General features: G+C 37.7%; 1 protein-coding gene across 1 annotated transcript in view; it reads left to right on the top strand.

Moving 5' to 3' along the window:
* LOC104166495 (DENN domain-containing protein 1B-like) overlaps nucleotides 1–21,065 on the top strand; it is a gene marked incomplete at its 5' end in the record, with an annotated part of 126,425 nt that overhangs the window by 36,879 nt on the left and 68,481 nt on the right. Inside the window, 1 exon segment of the mRNA XM_009706439.1 lies at nucleotides 2,408–2,451. Coding sequence (XP_009704741.1) covers nucleotides 2,408–2,451 — 44 coding nt within the window.

The following is a 21,065-nucleotide window of genomic DNA, read 5'->3' as shown; positions in this document are numbered from 1 at the left end:
TAGAAGCAACTATAAATGGTACAGCAAGGCTTGGGAAGTTCTGAACAAGAAATGGGTGATAAAAAACGGAACTAGAGGCAACTAGTAACCAGCTTGTATTTCCTGAGGTCTAGCAAATGCTTAAGGCTGGATTGCTGCTGGGTGCAGCAGTCCCACTTTCTTCTCACCAAAACTCCTTGTTCCCTGTTTTTTCTTCCTTTTTTTTCTGATGCAAACCTAATGGTTTTGGGGAACTGATCTAGTTGACGCTGACCTGAAAAATTCCAGATAGTTGGTTTGATCTTGGTCAGTTCCCCCATCTGATTCGGTATGTAGCTGTGGAAGAGTCTGCACCAGCAGGAGAGAGATGATGGTGCAGGATCATGAAGTAGCTGGTTGTGGGAGTGCAGTGGGATTGCTCGTTTGCAGAGAGGTTTATACTTGAAATGTTTGTGGACGTATGGCCTTAGATTTGCAAGCTCTTTTAAGGTATTTTTGTGATTCTACACAATTTCCAGTGGTTTTAGCAAGTAATTTATGAATTACTTAACTTTGAGTATTTGATATTTGTTACCATGCTTGCTGCTCCTTGAATTTATCAGAGATCACTGTTGATAGATAACTATGTTCTTTTTCATGATACTAAATTTGCATAAAAATAAGAGATCCCTTACAGTATAGGCACTGAGATACTCAAACTCCTCTTGTATCTGGTCTCGTTTCATGTCTGCCTCCAAAAGTTCTTGCTCCCCATAGTAGATGTAGGAAGATTCCTCATGGGAAATACATACATTTTCATAAATAACAGGTGCAGAATGCTCCCAGGGTGTTCTTAGGAGCAAAAACATGCTTGTCAATAAGAGTCAAATGGCCACATTTTTATCTAAAATCTCAATTAGATTTGAATTAGATGAAAATTGGGTCTCAGTTAGGTTGAGCTGATTGACAAGTGGACTTTTGCAACACGTTTGAAATGTGTGTTCCACTGTTGCTTTAACATCTGGCCCGGGGTGAATGAGGAATGCTGGCTTCTGTCTCCAGCTCCTTGTGAGTGGGCCAGCAGCAAACGCGGGTGCAGCAGCTGCGTGTTGAGTAGTAGGATTCAAAATCAGCAGCTGGGAATGAAAATGCCATCAATGGCGTTTCCCTTCCATTAAAGCTTCAATTTGCAGCAGCAAACATATGTGGGAGGATGAAGAAGAGTAGAAACCTCTGTGCTTTGCCAAAAGTGGAGAACCCTCTGGTTCTGATGTAAAACGTAGCATTAAGAAGGAAGTTTCTGATTTATTAGACAGTGCTAGCATTGGAGACTGAAGTGGAAATCTGAATACGTTTCCCAGATCTTGGCTCCTCAGAAGACAGGAATCCTAGCAGCTCCTGAGGCAGCCAAGAGGTTGCAATTCTCATCAAGCAGCGTTCCCCGGCGCTGACCAGCGGGTTTCTCTGTTCGTTTTGCTGACCTGTGGCACTCAGAGCTGTCAGCGGTGGGAGGGTCTGCGGGACGTTGGCTAGGACACGAGCAGAAACTGGGGAGCTCTCCCTCTGGACCAGGCTGTGGCACCGACCTGGGTCTCCCTTACAGGAAGATGGGCAATTTCACTTTTAGCACACGGATGAATGCTGCTGCTCATCTGTTGTGCGGAAGCGCTGTCAAGCTTTGTGGGTGTTTGTCTTACAATTTAACTGCAGCACCTCGGGAAGGTTTTCTATCACAGGAGATGAAAAGCTTTGGAAGGATGAAGAGCATAATTTGTTTTTTGTTGAGAGGTTATGGTTCAGGTTGTTGTGTTAGATGCCTTCAAAATAATGTTAATTGTAGAGTAATATATAGCCTAGATAACACTGATTATTTTGATAATTAACAGTTTATAATAGGTTAATGAAAACTTTAAGATATTACTGAAATGCTGATTTTTAAATGGCTCTGAACAGAAAATATGCAAACATGCTGGCTCTTCTAAACTCCTCCTTGAGAGTGCTGGTTACATTGGTACTATCTTTAAAATCACAAATGACACTTTTTTATACCTCATAGAGATCTTTGTTTTCTTCTTCTTATCATTTTAGATCTTTTTTTTCCTTGGATAGAAGGAGGTTTTATATCACTTTATTTCTTGATTAATTAAAATGTGAAAATTGAACGCGTGCTTAAAAAATGAATACTGAAAGGTCAAAAATAAAGACTTGAATATGAAAATAGTTCAGTACATCGTAACTGCTGCCCTGTGTAAAACAATAAACATATGGTTTCATAAATATGAAATAAGTCTTTTTAATAATCCAGTGTCTTCCTTAGTTTTTTAGATACATTTTTGCACTTGCCTCAAAGCTTGACGCCAAGCTCACCCTCTCTTTAATATTAATGTACTTGGACTGTAATACTCTGTTCCTTTGCCTCTGATTAATGCTGTCTGTCAATTATTTACAGATCCAGTGGTACTGTGGAAGTTCCCGGAGGACTTTGGAGACCAGGTTGGAAACATGAGATTGAACTTTTTTTAATGTTAGAATGATAATAAAAAAGCTCTCCTATTCAGCTGTGGAGAGGCAGATGCTAATGATAGCGGGGAGGAAGTCTTCACCTAACTGGTGGCTTGGTGATTAGAATGCCTTTGTGACAAGAATATGCAATAGCAGTTGTAGGGCACTGTATATCATACTAATTCTCTGTATCACCTTATTTTTGATATGGAGTATGTTATAAGCTGTTTCTGTTGGAAGTTTTTTGGGTTTTTATCTGTTGTAGGATTGAAAATGTGGAAAACTTAACAAAACTTTGCCAAACATTGATGTTTTAAATTGTGTTAACAAAACCCACCAGAACACAAAGTTGAGCTGCACGTGTATGGCCTTCTAATGTCAGAACCTGTGTCTCCTGTTCCTTTAATCCTTTACAGTGCAAAAATTTAAGTGTGTATTTAATAATATTTTAGAGATCCTAGTTATTTGCTTGGAAAAAAAATAAAATCCTCAGACCCTTGTAAGGGACAATGATCTTGACTTACTCATTTCGAAAGCATGAAAATCTGAGTTTCTATCTATAATTAATCCTCAAAGGAAAGTTTATCCATACAAGACTGATGGATTATTTCACTGTTTTTAGTGATAGTGAAGCTATTAATTAGTGTGTTGTGTCTTGTTTTTTTGTTTTTCCCCTGGACTATTTTATGAAAGTTATTAATATTAACATTTAATTAAAAACTATTAAATTTTATTATTTCAGCAACATTTAGATGAGTTTCTTCCATGGAAATATTTTTATTTTCATAAACAAAAATGTGTACAAACACTAAATAGAATAAATATCTCTGACTTAATATCTCTCTTTGCTCTTCTTTTTAGACTGATACTGAGTCAAACATTCTTCTTTGCTAATATCACCAGAATGGATGATGTTGAAATATTTTTTTACAGTAGATGTTGATAAATTGTTGATTTTTTTTTTTTTTTTTTTAAATCAGTAATAAAAGATTCTATAAAGACAGCTATAAGGTGATTCATGATGAAAGGAATAAATATACAAACATAGAAGGCAAGATCTCTGGTTAGGGAATAGCATCAGTCAGAAACATGTGCAGCTTGTAAGATAGTGATAAATGGTACATGAGCACAGTGTGCTATTATATGTTCTTAGCTAGACATTCAGCAAGTTTTGATAATTTTCCTGGCTGTAGAATGATCATCTTCATTGTCATTTAAATTCTTTTTTTCTAGTTTGTTTTGTTCTTTTTCTTTTCCTTAAGACTTGATCTTAAAAAAGAAAGAGAAAAAAAAAAAGAAATTATGTACGAAGAAAAATGGGAGCTTATTCAGTAAGTCGAAGGTTATTCAAAGAACAGCTGGTGTAGAAAAATGATTAGAAGATGAAGCCCGCTAAAGACTGGAGGGGAATCATACAAAGATGCAATAGACATACCTAATCTATAAAACCCAGAGTCCTCAGACACCTCTCTGCCTTTGGGCTCCAAAAAACCTACGCCTGCACGTTGTGTCTCAGCAGTGTAGGTTTTCAGGTAAATTGCTTGCATTCCTGGAAAACAGCATGTTTTAACCCTCAGCCTTGCAAGGGAGACTTTCCTATTGGAACCACTGGATTTGAACAGAATATATAGAGGCTTCTATAGCAAACCCCTGAGCCAAGTAGTCAAGTGAAATCAGCAGAAGCCTTCTGTGCGCATGTCTGTGTGTGTGTTGAACTCAGTAGGTTTGGATTGGAGACCTGAATATCTCCCAGTTTTAATTTTTTTTAAAAAATGAGATCTCTTTAAAACTATCAAGGCTAATTTTGATGCAAGTTTGTGAGGGGAATATTAAAAAACAAACAAACAAAAATAAGAAAGAAAAGGAAAAAAAGATTGTTCTCCATCCTATTTTCCAGTCATTACTATTTTAGATGTAAAATGTGTGAGTTGGTTTTTGGCTGTATCCCAAAGAATCATCTTTCCTAAAATCTAAGGGCTGTCTGTTTGCATAGTGATGTGATAACAGCGGGCAAAATATTTTCCTTTCTTCGTGAATTTTTTCTACAGTTTATCATGTCACCTTTTTGTTGCTTTCATAATGCAAAGAAAACTTGTCTAAGCCATTTTGATATATTCCTCCTCTTTCTCACATTCGTCCTCTTAGTATGCCTGAACTTTCCTATGCTTACTCATCCCTAATACTCTCTCTCATTCTTGTGGCCTGCCATTTTCTTTTATGCTGGGCAGTATTCTTCTGTTGGTCTCTTTTCTTCTTAAATGTTCTTAAATGTCCAAAATCTTGTTTTGCAAAACATCCCATCTGTTTTGGGTGGGATGTAGAAACTGCAGATCATCAGGAAAAAGAAAAGATTAGTGATTTGTCATAATCAGTTACTCATATGCAGTCCATTAAGTAAAGGAAATACTCAGGCACAGTTTTGGTACCACGAAAGAATTTGCACGATGCATTGTTGAATCCCTTATCTGCCAAGACTGCAGGGAAACCACTTATTTTCTGTCTGGGAATTCTTCAGATGCCAGAGTAAGACGGAAAAGGGAAAAACACAGAATGGGCAAAGGAAAAAAAGTAATGCTTCAAGGCAGGAAATGAAAAATACTTTTCTTTGCCAGGAGTATTTCAGAAAGTTGTTTTTGTGGTTTAGGTGTTGGTTTTTTTTTTTGATGGTGGGAGTAATTAACTTTTTAGTGACTCTCAAAACTATCAATTAAACAATGAACTCGTGCCGGGTAGAATTCTAAGTACAAAGAACCACACTACTATTTCAAAGAAAATATTTACTAAAAAGTACCTCAAAAGAACTAATCCGTTTGAGACTTCATAGAGTTACAATTTACTGTTGTACTGGCATTAATGCTATAAACATGAGTTTGACAATATTGAAAAAGTTCTGAATAATCTCAGCACTGTAGAAAAAATGTGGAGATTCCTGATTTGAGCAAATATATCTAGAATGTATTTTGAATGTATATGCCTACAGGCTCTCTCTTGTAGCATGTTCAAAACTCCCCTTGTGCTCAATGAAATTTTTATGATAAAAGATGTGGATGTTTTTAATCTTGAAATTCCAATTTTGTTTATTCAAATTGGTTAGACTAGAGTTTAATTTCAGCCTTACAAACTCGTTTTCAAACGGAAGTCTATACAGAGAAAATAATAATGCTTTGATATCTGGAAAAAAAATCCAGTAGGTTTTAAAAGTAAAGTATTTTTTAAGTTCTTTAGAGATGCAACCCAAATAAAAGCAACACCTTTGCTTCCAAAATGAAATACTTCCTAACTGTTGAAAATGTGTGTCTCTGCAGAAAGTTATGTCACCCAGCAGAACGGAGATCTGCTGATGCTGACTGTTCCCTCATGGCAGTGGAGTCAGTGGCAAAGCCATGTTGATGTTAGATGTGTCCAGATGCCTCCAGTAACCCTCTGTTTGTAGCTGTTCTGGAAATAAAAGTGCTCAAGCTCCCAGTAATTTCGTTGGGTTGAAGCATTCCTGAGAAGAGGAGTAGTGTTGGCAGAAGGAAGGCAGAGAGTGCAGTACCGATAGCGCTGGCAGGGGTTAGTGGCTCGGCCAGGGACAGTGCTGTTTTCTGTGTTGTCTTAACTTTTGAAGCTTGTGAAGTCTAACGTATCTTACAAAGTTAGTGATTACAACTATTTTAGCTATTATTTTTAGCTGTGTAAGAATTCAGTTTCTTTTTAATGTGACTGCTTATTGGCCCAAAGTGATTTCCATCTGCAATAGGTCCCAGAGTATATGGTGTATAGAAATACTGATCCATTGGGTAATTCTTAACTCTTCTCCCTTCTGATCACATAGTAATTTCTTTAGTCTGCCACTTCTCTACTGGTGAAAAATGTCTCATCAGAAGGATGATACAAATAGCTAATATGGCAGGCAACGGTCTTACCAGAAGCCACTTCAGTACTATGAAACATGACAGGGGATTGTTGGCTGAAGATGTGGGCTAAGAAAGAATTGAGACACTGCGTTCAGATTGTTCGTTGTGTTGCAGATTTCATCCTATTTTTTCTTGCTCTCTGCTTTCTAAGGCAAGCAGACTAAATCTGCTTTTTCACGTCAGGCTTTTCCCAAACCCTGCAGGCGAGTAATGAGTAAGGGATATGGCATCCCATGTGGGGAATGTCTACTGTTTTCCATCAAGTTACTGTAACACCCTTTGTATTATTATCTCATATTTTATATCATAACATCTAGTTTTTATTTTTAATGTATCACATTATGTGAAAGTCACCACTAAACTGTGAGCAATAAAGCTTACTCCTTATCCTGTAGTGACCAACTACTAAACCCTGATATTATACGTGTTAAGTCTATGAGATTAATCTGAAAATACTCGTATATATAAAAGTACACAGATACAAATACATGTGTGTAAACATCAGTTGTTTAAGGGATAAATCCTGTGAAGTACTAATACGTTAGCCTTCCTTCAGCAAAGCACTTATCGTGTGCTTTACTTTCAATGTATGTATGAGCTATTGGAAGGTTAAGCCTGGCTTAAATGCATATCTGATTGGAGTCAAAGTGCTCAATTTCTTGCAGGATGGAATATTTAATTGCATGGATCGTGGCAGCAATTATATAAATGAGGTCAATATGAAAGAGATTATATTCTTTTTTTAAAGATTTAAATATTAGCACAAGTTTAATTAAAAAAAAAAAATCTCAAGAAGCAAGCTGAAGTCTGTTGCCTGGGTCAAAATAATGCGTGGAAGCCAGTTGTGATGATTTTGTGTTCCTCTGTGCTCTCCTAAGAGAGCAGCAGGAGCCCAGGAGGTACGAGACTGTTTACACTCTTTTCAAGGCTGCAGGCATGCTGTTAGGGGATGCTTTCTGCATTTGATGGCTTTGTTCTTTTATTCTGATGAGGCATTACATACATGTTTCAAATGTTTATGCTAACTAGATAGGTGCTTGCTTTGGTGTTTTTGGTTTTATCAGTAAATCTTAAAAAGAGTTTGCGGATTTTGTTTCTTGCGTATTAATAAGTTTGATTGGTATTTGGGTACATTGGTATGAGAAGGGAGGAATCAATCTAATGACAGTATGATTTTCAAAAGTGCTTTTGTCTAAATGTTACACATTATCATTTAGTTTAAGGATATTTTGGAATTTGAATCCCTGTGTAACTGTGAGGAAAATGGCTAACCCGGCTGAGATGATGGCAACTTTGTGCATTGCAAGTAAGCTTTATCAGGTTAAGATAGTTTCCTGTGATTTCCTGACAGTTTGTGTTTGAAATACATATTGGGGTTTTTTTTTGAAGACTACTGTGTGTGTAAGGCAGCAATAGTTTCTGTCTATACAAATCAAAGCTGATAGATGATCGGCAGAAAATGTTCAGACATGTATTTATAGTTGCTAACTGCACTGTGTGAAACAGAAAAGATCTGTCCAGTCCGGATCAATTTTCTGTGAAATAACTGCCCCCCCTAGGCATGCTGGGAACACCCATGATCACCGAGACCCTTCCATCGTTTGAGATGTAAATATTACAAGATGCATTCTCTCTTTTTTTTTTTTTTTTTTTTTTTTAAAATTCATCCCAACAGAGACAGAATAAATCCTGATTTTGAGAGTTTTATTTTTAAAATCATAAAAGCCCAATACTGAAAACTTGGAACTTTCTTGAAATTTTGAGGAGAGGTAGCAACATCTAGTATGCTTGTTTCCAGGATTGTGGTGGTTTTGTTTTACAGAACTTTAAAGTTAAAAATGTTGAACTTGATCAGCATATGGTACTGGCTAGCCTCATCTCTACCAGCTCTTTTGTTATCTTGTTATTGTTATAGGTCTTAATGACAGTTGTAAGCCATAGTTCTGGATGTAGGGGTTAGTCCACCCTGGGGAGGAGAGGGAGAAACACCAGTGTGGATTATGGAAATATGAATTGATCTAAAAAGCAGCTCTCTTGTAACAGAATGGGACTCAAAGAAAGACTGGGGAGAAGCTGGTGAAAAGACGATGGAATATGATGTGAAAATGATCATTTGAATGCTTTCCTTTTCATTCCCAGCTGCTGTGTTCTGGTGAAAAGGCATGCATTTGTATATCTTAAGGCTGGGTGAAAAAGGGCCAGATGAATGGAATTACTTGTTAGATATGTTTTCATTTTGAGTCAAATAAATTATGTGCATTTTAATAGACTGTATGCATATGTTACCCATTTTTTTTATCATGCAGCTGTGATATTGGGGGACTACATTTTGTAGAAACGTTCTTTGTTTGCTCAAGTAAGCACAGTATTAATATTTGACTGTCCTTCAGATATTCTGCATCAGCATATTGAAAATAACTGTTAGTGATTTGGCTTATTCCTACAGCCTTCAGCAGTGTGCCAAACCAAAGAAGAAAAAGATTAACTGACGGCTGAAACAGTGATGACAATCATTTGGAACGTCTTCCAGAGACTGCCAAATTGTCATGTGTGATGTCATTGTTGATTGACCTCAACTGCCCTCAGAATATTCCAGTCTAATGTCACCTAATACCTTATTCTGTGCTACCTTATACTTTCTCATCTACTTACTTAGTACCCTCCATCCACTTTAGTCTTTGATATGTTGCCTCTGTTTTACTTTCAGTGTTGCTCTTGTGTCTCAAGCTTACTGATGCTCTTTGAGGAATATCCTAACTAGCTCAGCCTCTTTTTATGCTTGGTACTGGATGTAATATTCCTGTACCCTGTGTTTGGTTCTTGACTCTTGCTCTGCCTTTCTTGATTATAGTTTTCTGCAGAACTGGGAGAGCGTTTGAGGCACACTTGTTCACTGTTATTGCTACAGGTATTTGAAGTGTCACTTGAAATAATTTGTTTATATTTTGTTAAATAACTTTCTTTTACATTTTACTTATGAGATGTCTGGGATCGAATGTCATAATCCAAGTATGATGAAATCAAGGAACCAGGGCACTCTGGTGCCAAAGCGAGAGAGTTGGTGGGACTGAGATCAGGAATGGGAGCAGCAGAGGACTTTGCCAGCTGCAGGAGCAAGGCAAGCGTGGTTAGTGGGCTGCAGCTGGAGGGGTCCGGACTATATGGGTTGGGATCTTGGATGAGGAATAAGTGAGGGTGAAGCAGCTGCAGGCAGGTGATCAGGAAGGGAAATATATTAATCCATCAGAATATAATTATTTCTGGTACTCATTACTTCTGTGTAAGTTTTGGAAGCATTGTGAACTGCTTTGCTGGTAGACTCTATTTCCTGCTTCCCTTAGCAGAGGTGTTGAGTTTCTGGTTTTTGTGTGAGTCAGGGTCCGTCTGCAATCATTAATAAAAGTACAAAGAACCACATCTGAGAAATAATCTGTCTCTGAGGTTACAGTGCATGCTCATCTCCCCACTTTGTCCTTCACTATGTACTAATGACCACTATTAGAGAAAAGAGACTGGTCCAGTGCAAACTCAGTGCATCAGTTCTTGAATTTTAGACTAAAGTTGGGAAGACAGAAGACCTCTTTCAATTTGTAGAGAAATCCTGCTGTGGGAACAGAGGGTTTATTAGTTTTCAGTAAGTGCGGTGAATAGTTGAGTTATAATTGTGAGTGTCTTTCCTGAGCATGGATGATTTCATTCTTCTGGATCAAAGTGAAGCAACTGAAGATCTTCCTGGCTGGAGCTGCTTGTGCTCCCTGGCTGGCTGGTGGAAGGTACTGCTTAGATGTTCAGACTTGGCTTATGCTATGTCAGGGGTCTAAACTAAGCTGATGGACTTTGTGCTGAAGTGGCTGACAGATCCTCGCATGCAGAAACACCAACCTGAAGTTGCTGCAGAGTAATCTGTAGGAAAGATGCAGTAGCAGGGAGCTCTGGTCTGGGCAGGCTCAACCATAGGCAAAGTGAATGTGCATTTTGTATCTGCTTGGGAAAAAACACATCTAACTATGTCCATTGCATTTTATTTTTTGTGATAGTTATCTGTCTGCATCTGGTAACACAAGGGATATATTAGTGCTTTAAAATTATGCTTGTTGGCTTCTTCCCTCTGTTCTGTCCCTCTTTGGTTTTGGAGTTGTTTCATCTCTTCCATTTTTCAACACTGTTGACAGTATCTGAATTTAGTACTGAAAAACTATTAATACAAGTGATGTTTGTTGAGTTATGTTTTATGGTAGGGCTTAGAATTTGACCTGTGCTGCCTGTAAAACAAGAAATAGCTGTTGCCTTTATGAAAATATCACTAATAATTGTAGTTATGAAATGATAATCCTAGCAGGTTCCTTAGAAGCTGATTTCCTTTCTCAGTTCCTTTTGGCTATAGATTTTTCTAGCTCAAGAAACTCGACCCACACACGTAATCGGTTTCACTACCCTTTACAACCCAATGTGGTTCCCCAAATTCCCCTACTACTGACACAGCCATGTGAGCTGGCATACTCCCCCATAGGACCGCGCATTTGGAGGGGGACGAGCCCAGTCAAGGGTTTAGCTTTTGCACTGTCTCGCCGTATTTGTCTGCACAAGTCACTTTCTACTACAGATATTTTCTCTCGACATGGCACCCAAGTTGTTCATTAACTTATGTGATACTTCATTTATTAACTACTTTTAAGTTTCAGAGTTGCCAGCAAAATCAGGATTTCATCATGGCATCTGCTGTACGGTCATTTTATGGAAAAAGCAGTGGAAAGTTCTGATTCTGGAAGAGCATCACTTGGCATTATAAGACAGTTTCACTCCCCAGCCTGAGCAGGCCAGTTCTTGCATAGAAGCAATCTGCAGAGCCAGTGCTGACCTTTCTGTGTACATCAGTACTGGGTGTTTACTGGGCAGATCAATTGTTCAGTAGAAGCTTTCTAGGGAAGGATTGACATCCCACTATTTACAGACACTCTCTCTTTCAGGACTTGTCTTTTAGGTAACTAATGCAGTGCTGCTTATTTATACTTAGGATTTAGTTCAGAAAAAGGAGCAATTTTGTATGTCGAGCTCAGATTGCTGTTCCCAGTTTGACTGTTGTAGTCGTAATGTTTGCTTGCTTGCTTCAGAAATACGCCTGGGTGAAAGCATAATGGTTAGAAAACTGAGGGAGTCAAAGCGTAAAGTGGTATTTCAAACAAGATGGAGTTGATTGGTTGGTTGTTTTTTACCTGTCAGCCTGCAAAACATGTTTTATGGAAAAATCCAGACTTTTTACTGATGATGCTAAGAGGAGACTTGAAAGAATTTCATTAGTTGTCAAAAATGTTTGCTGGTTTTACATCTAAAAGTTTGGCAACCTCTGATCACCTGTATTGAAAAGACAATGTGGTGCCATGTGTGGGTAGAAACCATTATCTCATTTATAAAGTAAATCCATTTAGCTGGTTTCTCCGTTCTGCCTCAAAAACAATCTTTTCCTTTTCTTGCCTCTGACCTTTCATTCTGGTTTCCTCATTGCTACATGTTGTGGGTCTTCTGCCTTGGCTATTTCCATTAAAATTGCAGTTGCTTTTTTTTTGTTTGTTTCCTTTATAATTAGTACTGTGCATAGTTTGGGGTCTCTGGTGAAATGCTAGAATTTATGGAGGAAAAAAAATACTTCAATATATTTGGAACAAAATATGCTTGGACTTGAAATGAATCTGAAATGTATCAAGTGTCATCGAGAGTAGAGTTTGTCAGGCTTGAAATTTCATGACCTTTTCAATGTATTTTATTTTTTATGGAAATGCAGCTATTTATTATTTGTAGTATACTTTTATAGTTAATTTTCCTTTTAAAAATTTCTTCCCTTGATGATTGAGCAGAAAATCTTGCAAATAGGAGCCTTTTGACCTGAGTGTCAACTATGCTGTACTTGCGGTATTCCATGATACTGTTTTGCAGATATTTCTGAGACTGCAGACTTCACTTTAAAGCAGTATGTCGAGTAGGTAGAGTTGGGTATGTTGTGAATAGGCTCATGTCTGTCCTGAGCTATTGGACTATTCCAAGGTGGAATGAAAAAGCTAACAGGCAAAATAAGTAAGTAAGAATCAATTTTAATATCTGCTTTATTTTATGGTGATTATTTTTTCACCACTTAAGAGACAGCATCTGAACAGGATATGCAGGAGGTTCTCAGTGTTGCTGCCAAAGATGCGTCTTAACTGGTGGTGTCAGCAGTGGGAAATCTTAAGACATCTTGAGTGAAACAAATATTACTGCCCTCTGAGCTATGCAGGATGACACGTGGATTTTAACCTGACCTTCAAAGTCTTACATATTTGAATTTTGAAAGTGATGTCTACCTTACCTCTAGTTTAAGACAATTTCTCTGTTTAGTTTCTGGGTAACGTTAGAGATGCTGTCATTGAAAGTGTATATTAATAAAAAAATCACTTTTCCCCTACTGCATGATGATAGAAAATTGTGTGTCATGCTGTCATGTCTTTTTTTTTGTACAAAACGTAATGAACTTTCTTAAAGATAATAAATACTCTACTACCTTTAAAGTTAAATATTGCCCACATGACAATCTCAAGAGTGGAGACGGAAGAGCATATTTCCTGTTTTTCCCAGCTCTCTGATATTGCCTAGGGGATAATGGTCTCCCTGACACGAGCCAGGGAAGTAAGGGGAAACTATTTATTGGTGCATGGGATACAAATATTATATGCTTGCTAGAGCTGTATGGCAAAGAATTATTTATCTTGTTTTTGTTTGCCTTGCCTGTAAGAGGGGCAGATGGTAACATGTCAATCTACACTTATTCTAATGGGAACTTTCTTTAGGAAGAGCATTGCCAATTTTTATGTTTTCATTATGAGTTCCAGGAAAACAGGATTTTTTTTTTTAAGCAAGTGAATTAACCTGTGCTGAACTTAATATTGTTTTAACTGTCATGCTATTTGTAACTGAGCTTGTTATTTTAAAGTGAACTCTGGGTCCCTGTATGCTATGCTGAACCCTGCTATGGCTGAAATATGCTTTATTTTTAACTGGTTACATCATGACATTCAGGAACAATTAGACAAATAGAGACTCCAACATTCCATAACTTAGTAAAAATCTCTGATTTTGTAAACTTTCTCTGTGATTGTTTAGGAAGCCTTATTCTTCAGTCTTGTGAAGGACAGTGAGATTAACAATGTCTTTTAAAGTACTCGGGGTTAATGTATACATTTGTTCTTTGCTCCTTGTAAGGTGGCTTTGAAAGATGCTCTAAAAGCGGTAAAGTCTTATGCATAGTGCCTGGGAGGCCAGCCTTAGTCTGCTGTACAGGGCAAGAGCGTCCTGTCGTGTGCCTCCAGTCGAAGTGTACCACACCCTGCTCATGTCACCATTCCAGTCAGTAATTTTTTTTTTTCACTTATTTTTGTCTGTATTTAATGTACTGTTAGTTCTAAGTGATGTTGCAACAATCATCTATAAGTTCAGAACCAGATACAGCTGACCTTCAGGTCTCCACTGCCACCTCTATGATAGCTACTTGTTTACGTGGTTTTTCTTCTCTAAGATCTCAAGATCTTGTCACCTTGTTGTCTAGAGTCTTTCTGTCCTGCTACCTTGTCTGTCTTCATGATTTAACTGTGCCCTTATTGCTCTGTAGAGCACAGAGCAGCTAGACTAAGCTATCAAAAATCTTCAGCTGCTTGTCTGGCAGGAACAGTTAGGTGAACCAACCTTTTCTTGCTTCTGTCCTCCCCTGAGGCACGTAACTGAGAGGTGGCCAAGTGGACAAGAGGTAAGGAGCAGGAACAGGAGAAATTAACTCTGATTGGAATTCTGTAAGGATCTCCTCCTTGTTTGCAGGTGTTCAGCTCCTCATTCATTTTAGACAACAAATATTTCTCTGAATAAGCTTTAGAAAGGTAAAAACCTGACACTTTTTAGAGAGCAAGTCTTCTTCTAAAAGGCTTGATGTGTAAGTGCTATGAGCAACCTGATTCTTCTGAATGTCAGTCATAGGCTATAGGACCTCTCCAATTGTAGTTTACATGTGAGCGAACTAAATGAGGATCAAAAATTATTCTCAGCAGTGGAGTAGAATCTATGGTTGTAGGAATGTACACATAGCTCAGCTTAGTGGAGTTTTAATCTTTCTTGAATCCTTTAGTGACAACCTCTGCTTCATGGTTAGAATCACCTTCCCCTTTATATGTTTGTCAGGGATGTATGAACTGTCAGGATGTCAGCTGTATCAGGTTGGAATTAGGTGTCAGAAAACACAGCGCTATCCACAACTTACTCTGAAAATTGTGAGATGAAAAGAGCAGGTCTATTTTGAGGGAGCTGTGATTGTACAAATTTTCTTCTTTTGTCTTCTGGGAATAGAAGTATTGCAACAGGTGGAGCTTAGAGGGCACATGTATGGGTCTGTGTTTTACCACCAATAGAGCACTGAAATGCCTGTGTCAGGCAGTTGTGTTACCCCCACAAATTTACACCATGATGGCGTGCATCTTGTGGCGTTACGCTGCAAATGGAATGATGCTATGTGCATGCGACTTTCGTGGGACTACCCTGTAAATATCCCTAACAAGCCAATTAATAATTGCTATTAAATATTAATATTTCTCTGAAACAACTTCAGAAAATTCTTCGTAATTTGCCTTTAGACCTAGAGGAAAATTTGAAATATGGGAAGGCAAAAATGCAGAAAGTTAACTACTGATTGTGTGTGTTTCCAGTGTACAAAGTGGGACTCGTTGCTGAGTCTGGAAAGCTTTTTTGTTTCAAGTGATTCATAAAGGTTGGAGAAAGATGTTGCTTGTGTTGCAGAGAGCTTGTTAGAATCACGTAGTTTTACAGTTCTGCTCTTCTTCACAAGTAGCCTTGGACTCCTGAAAATTCTAAATTATATGTACACTTCATTTAACAAATATGGAAATGATAGCTAAAATATATTAAGCTGGAGATTTCTGACTTTTTTTGGAAAGTTGTGGGTTTTTTTTTGGTTTGTTTTTTTTTTTTTTTTTTTTTAAAGATAAAAAAAGCCATGTAATTCAATGGTTCATTCTTGCAACGATGAAGTTCTGTAACCTTAAGCTACATTTAAAATTATTTATTTATTTCTTAAGAGAGCTTTGCATCTCCACCCTAAACCGTTCACTTTTAATTTCTGTATTCTTCTTTGCTTTAAGTGTTCAGAAAGCACCTGATAACTTTTATTTTTTTTTACACTACAGAACTACTGGGTAATCACTGAATGATGCACTTTGGAGAATAGCACATAGAGGTTAAAAATAGTTCTGGAGACCTGATAATGACTTCCATATTTTAGACCTTTGGATTTCCATGAATATGATCTAAGATTAAAATTTTTTATTATTCAAACCATTAGGGTCTGTCTTTGTTGTAACTACAATTTTCTAATGAGATTTTTAGCAGAGGAAAGAGCTAAGTCTTTGAAATGTAACTACTGCTGCTGGCTTCATATGGGTCCCTGCTGTGGGTGTGTGTGGCTTCAGAGGAAGGAAAAGGAAAAGTCAGTGGCGAGGACAGAGCTTGTCTTTTCATCGGCTGTTTTTTGTGGCAGCATTAGAATTTCACCTTTGTTGAGCCGTAATGATGAAGGGCTCAATGCTGCAAGATGCTAAGCAGCCTGGATTTGATTTAAGAATGAACCTAAATCTGTGCTTAACTTTAAGCATTTAAATATTCCCACTGAAGTCACTGGTTTCAGTCAGAAATACCTGTTATGACAGTCTTAAATCTCAAGTAGATCTCTGGTTTGTATGTTTGGACTGGCACAAGGTGACTGAAAACTATGGTAAGGAATGGTGAGATAGTCCCCTTCAAGGAAAGATCAGAGAGCAAGCTGGGTTAAGAGTGAAGAAGAAAAGACATTGGAATTGGAGTTGGAGGTTTGAGTAGGGAAAACCGGTAAGAAGAATCGAGAAAGACACTTACAGGCAGGTGTTTCAAGAGAGGACATTTAAAGTGAGGTTAGTAGAGAGAGGAAGTTCTAGCAAGAAGAAAATAAGAGTTTTGAAGGACAATTAGATGAAATACTAAAATAGAATAGCGAGCAGCTTTTGTCAGCAGGGGGAAGAAAAAAGGAGACTGTTTAGTAAAGTAGATATGACAAAGATAAAAGACTGACAAAAAAGAGAATTTCCCCTTCCCCTTCCCCTCTCCAGATGGGGGAGAAGGACTTCACAAAAATAAGGTAGAGAAATAAGAGGAAGGTAGAAGGTAGAAAAATACTCTTACTGAGAAGGAAAACAATTGAAGAAGTAAGCATAATGAGGGGGAAAAGTGCAAAAGCGTTTTGTAACTAAGTACATGACCATTTGTTTGTGCTCCTGTAGTTGATATTTCTTTGGCTGATTTTTGCCTCAAAACAGAATAAAGAAATGAGGATAGAGAGACAGTTATTTGAGCGCTAGTTTATATGAATGGTTTTGGTAACCTCGTCTGGATTATGTAATTAAATACTTCAAATTATCTTGGTTACTATCTATTTTATTTAGGCCATTTCTTCCCTGGGTATCCTGACATGTCTCTGGAACGGACATGGTGTGACTGTGTCTCAGTGTAAGGCTGTACCCTTTCTGCTCTGGAGATGCTCTTTCCGTGTGTAGAATGGACCTGGGGGAGAACCCACCTGCTTGCTTGAGGAACAGTCTTATGCTGCAGATAAACACAGAAATAGTTGGAAGGTAACAGGACTCTCTTTTAAAAAACAACATCTAAACTGCTATTTATGGAGTGATTCAGCATTCTGAATACCTTAAAATATTCCTATCAGGGAAGATTTTGAATTGTTTCAAATGCACTTGGAAAAATTCAGGTTCTTTTCACTCCCCATTTAAATGCAAACTGCAGAATGTGTTATAAGAAGAAAAAAAAATGCTGGGGTGAATAGTTCCCACATCCTTCTAACCTCAGAAATTAATCAGGTTAAACTTCAGTACTTAATTATTTCAGTAGTATAACACTAAGTGATGAACTTAATTTATGTCGATTCATCAAGTCATCGGGCCTCATCTACATAGAAAAAGGTAACCAGTTGAAATGCGTAAGTTAAAGAAAAAACCCACTCATGCCTGTGTAGAGATACATTAATAAGCTGATTCTGTAATATATTTCAAATCTGGTGCAATTTACCCATAGAAGCAGCTCCTGTACCACCTTCTAGCTGTAGTGAGCTCCCATTGTGTCTTGTTCAAGTTGAAAAAGAAACGAGTATCCTCCCAAATCACTGTGCTCTACAGTGTATACTGAACAGCCATGAAGGTTTCAAACACTTGTATCAATTGACTGTGATATTATAAAAAAAGAAATCCTGTCTCTTCTAGTTAGTAAGGAATATGATGTGTATCTTGAATCTAACCAAAATGACTAACTAGTAATTTTATTTAAGGGCAAGATTGTGAGTTTGCAGGAACTTTTCTCCAGAAAACTGGTGTGTATGAGTGCAGAAGCATCCTCTACCACTTTACATTGCTTTATAAAATGATAGTAGACAGAATTAGCTGTATGGGTATCAAAATAAGCAAGGAACGCTAAATAATTCTTACTTTTTAGGCTTCTGTAATGTCATCTCAATATAGAGCCAGTGAGCATGGCCAGGCCAGGCTGGAGTTGTGTAGTTTGATGCAATTGATGAAAGCGAATTAGTAAAACCACTGGACCATGAGCCTGTGAGAGTGCGAGTTTCTGCTGCTGTGCTATAGGCATAAAGGAAATATTTTCTTAAATACTATTTCCATTTTTGTTTAAGGACTTTGCGAGGGAAGCAGCATGGTGTAGTTCACATGATATTAATTTTATGTTTTTTTTCTTTCACTTGGAGCTTGTGTAAGGAATGAGATAATTATCCTTTAACTTAGCAATTAAATTCAACTGCGTATGCAACTACAGATGTTTATTCGGTGTTTGAAAGCAAATAGATAACCGTTCACTTGTGGTTTTTCTTTTTTTTGCATCATTATCCTTTCCCCCCAGTATACAGTTTCTTTCCTTTATGACACAGCACTAATACTGTGAGAATCAGAGGAGGAAATAATCATGGGACATGTGAATCAAGGATATTTTACTTTCTGAAAACTTGTACAACCTTTTGTCTTCAGAAATAAACACATACTTTTATGAAGCTATGAAAATAAAGGACGATAAATATGTTATTCTTTTTCTGAGAGTTTGTATGTTGACTCAAGAGGAAGTCCTGGCTGAGGTATGGATCCTTGAAAATGATGACCCATTACAAGACAGAGCTCAAATTTTATTCAATGGGAAGGTTACTGAAAGTATCAACTGTAATTATACATGAATAGTTACTGTCTATGTGAATGTGTATATAATGTCATTTGCATTTTAAATTTGTCTAGGAGCATCTTGGGGACATCTTGTTTTCTTGCATTTTAAAAATCTGAATAGCACCTGTAATTAAGGGAGAAAACTGAGCCCTGGAAGCTAGGTAGGACTTCCATCTATTGATCTGTGTAAACCCGGCTTATGCTGCCAGGGGAGAAGCAGTCAACTGCTGAGCTGCTTTGTCACTGACATAAGCTGAGAGAGGATTTTTTTTTTTGTGTGTGTGTGTCTATACTGTTTATACACCAGTCTATAGACCTGCTGGCTGGTTGAATTTTAAAGAGTGCGGAGGTTTAAAGACTTGTCCCCTGAGGGATGCTCCTGCCAGTTGGGAAGCGAGTGGAGGCTGCTCCGCAGAAGTTGTGTGCACGTGTGCTGGCTGCGGGGGCACGGAGCAGAGCTGGGGAGATACTGTCCTGCAGCTCAGCCTGGAAAATGCTGCAAAACATACCCGTAATTTTCAGGTTCTTTAGTCAAAATATTGAGCTAATACCTTTGGTGTGTGGTTTTTATTTTTGTTTTCTTTTTCTTGTGTGATAATTTATTCTGAGAGAATACAATGGGGAACATAGATGAATACATTTCCATACCCAATTCTGAGTCAGTGCTAAGCTCACCAGGCAGCAATTAAAATCCTTGGTAGTGAGGAGAAAATGACTTCGTATAGTGTGAGAATAGGTGCAGATTTGGAAAGAGAATTTTAATGCAGTATAAAATACTATTTCTTTGGAATGGCAAAAACAAGCTTTATGAACCTGAAGTGAGAGACTATCTAGAAAGGTTTTGGAAATTTCTGAGTTAAAAGTTTTGATTAGCCTGTTCTGCTTGCTTTCTTTTGTTAGAGTTTATTATTACTACTACCAGCATTGTGTATGCTTGTTTCCTGCCTACAGAAATCCAAACGTTTACCTGCCCCATTTGTATTTTGCTCCTCACCCTTCTGCAGTGACCACTCACAGCAGTCAGGATGGTGCTTGAGCAGTTTCTTTTGTAGAGTATTATATGTACTGCTATTCATAATTAACTTAATAACCTTTCCCAAAACACAACGTGTGGCTTTATCTTTATCTGTGCTGACAAGGTAAAAGTTCCAAAGATTTCTTGAACTCTATTGTATGACTTAGAAATTCTAGAACAGTTGATTTTTCCATTTTGTACTGTATGATGATTTACTGGGTCGCATTATATACCTTTAAAATGTTGCAACTGGCATATGTATGTTGTACTCAGAAGCATCTTTTCCCTTAACTATTTGTCGCTTGCTGATTAACTTGCATGGGTTCTTCATGTTTTACACTATCTACGGAGCCAGGCAAATGTTTGAAGTAAATAGTCATTGTGGTGTGTAGGAATTTAAATAGATAATTTCCCCTAATGGGAGTTGACTGTTCAACATGCAGTAAGCAGAGAGTTCAGGCTAGAGAGTGCTAACATCTTAGATCGTGTTTTTAAACCCCCATCTGCAGCTCTGGAAATTTGCAATCAATATGCATTTTTCTGAAAACACACACCTTGCAGGATAACTCGTGCATACAGCAGTATATGGCTGTTGACCTGCTGCAAAAAGGGAATTCTGTAGCTTTGACCAACTGTGTTGATGTCGACTGTCTCTTCTTAGCTGAAGCATTTCACAGAGGGTTTGTTTCCCCAGTTGGGAGCAAGGAAATAAAACCCATTTTTCTGGGGTCTTATAAGGTCATTGTTTAATATTTGCTGCTAACTGATCTGGTAATTTACCTTTTTTTTTTTTTTTTTTTTTTTTTTGAGAAAAATGTTGACTAGTTTGAGAGCATTTTTATATTTTAATTAACACATTTTATTTGCCACTAAACAGCTTCTTAAATAAAATTTAAAGAGTGACATTATCCTTTCATATTATGGTACAAATGTAGATCTGGTGGATTTCCACCCCCTTCCCTTTATTAGTAGGAAGGCTTGCTTGTGAAACCCAAAGGGTTAATCATATAAATTTCTCCTTTGGACCAGCAGACAATTTCCATCATTTTCAGCATTTAACTATGGAACATGTATAGAGTTGTTATACCTCTCTGTAATTCATTCTGCTGCCAACTTCATTCCCTTTTCTCTGCCTGCATTTTAATTGAAACAACATTTGTATTTTTGAGCCAGGATCTGTCAGAAGTCCCTGTGGCTAGTCTGTGGTACAAGTAGCAGCAGACGTGGCTTACCCATATGGTGTGGTGCTTCTTGTAAAATCCATATGGCCTTGTTGAAGGGAATCCCAGCGGGGATGTGAAGGGTGTTAATACCCTTCAGGCCAGGCCTTTCCCTCCTGGGGCTTCTATGGCATTGTCTTTGCAATCTGCCAAAGCACAAACTTAATTCCTTTTTAATAAT

Source organism: Cariama cristata, unplaced genomic scaffold (assembly GCF_000690535.1).
Source record: "Cariama cristata isolate BGI_N322 unplaced genomic scaffold, ASM69053v1 scaffold3258, whole genome shotgun sequence".
Classification (NCBI taxonomy): domain Eukaryota; kingdom Metazoa; phylum Chordata; class Aves; order Cariamiformes; family Cariamidae; genus Cariama; species Cariama cristata.
This window is presented reverse-complemented; position numbering and strand designations above follow the sequence as displayed.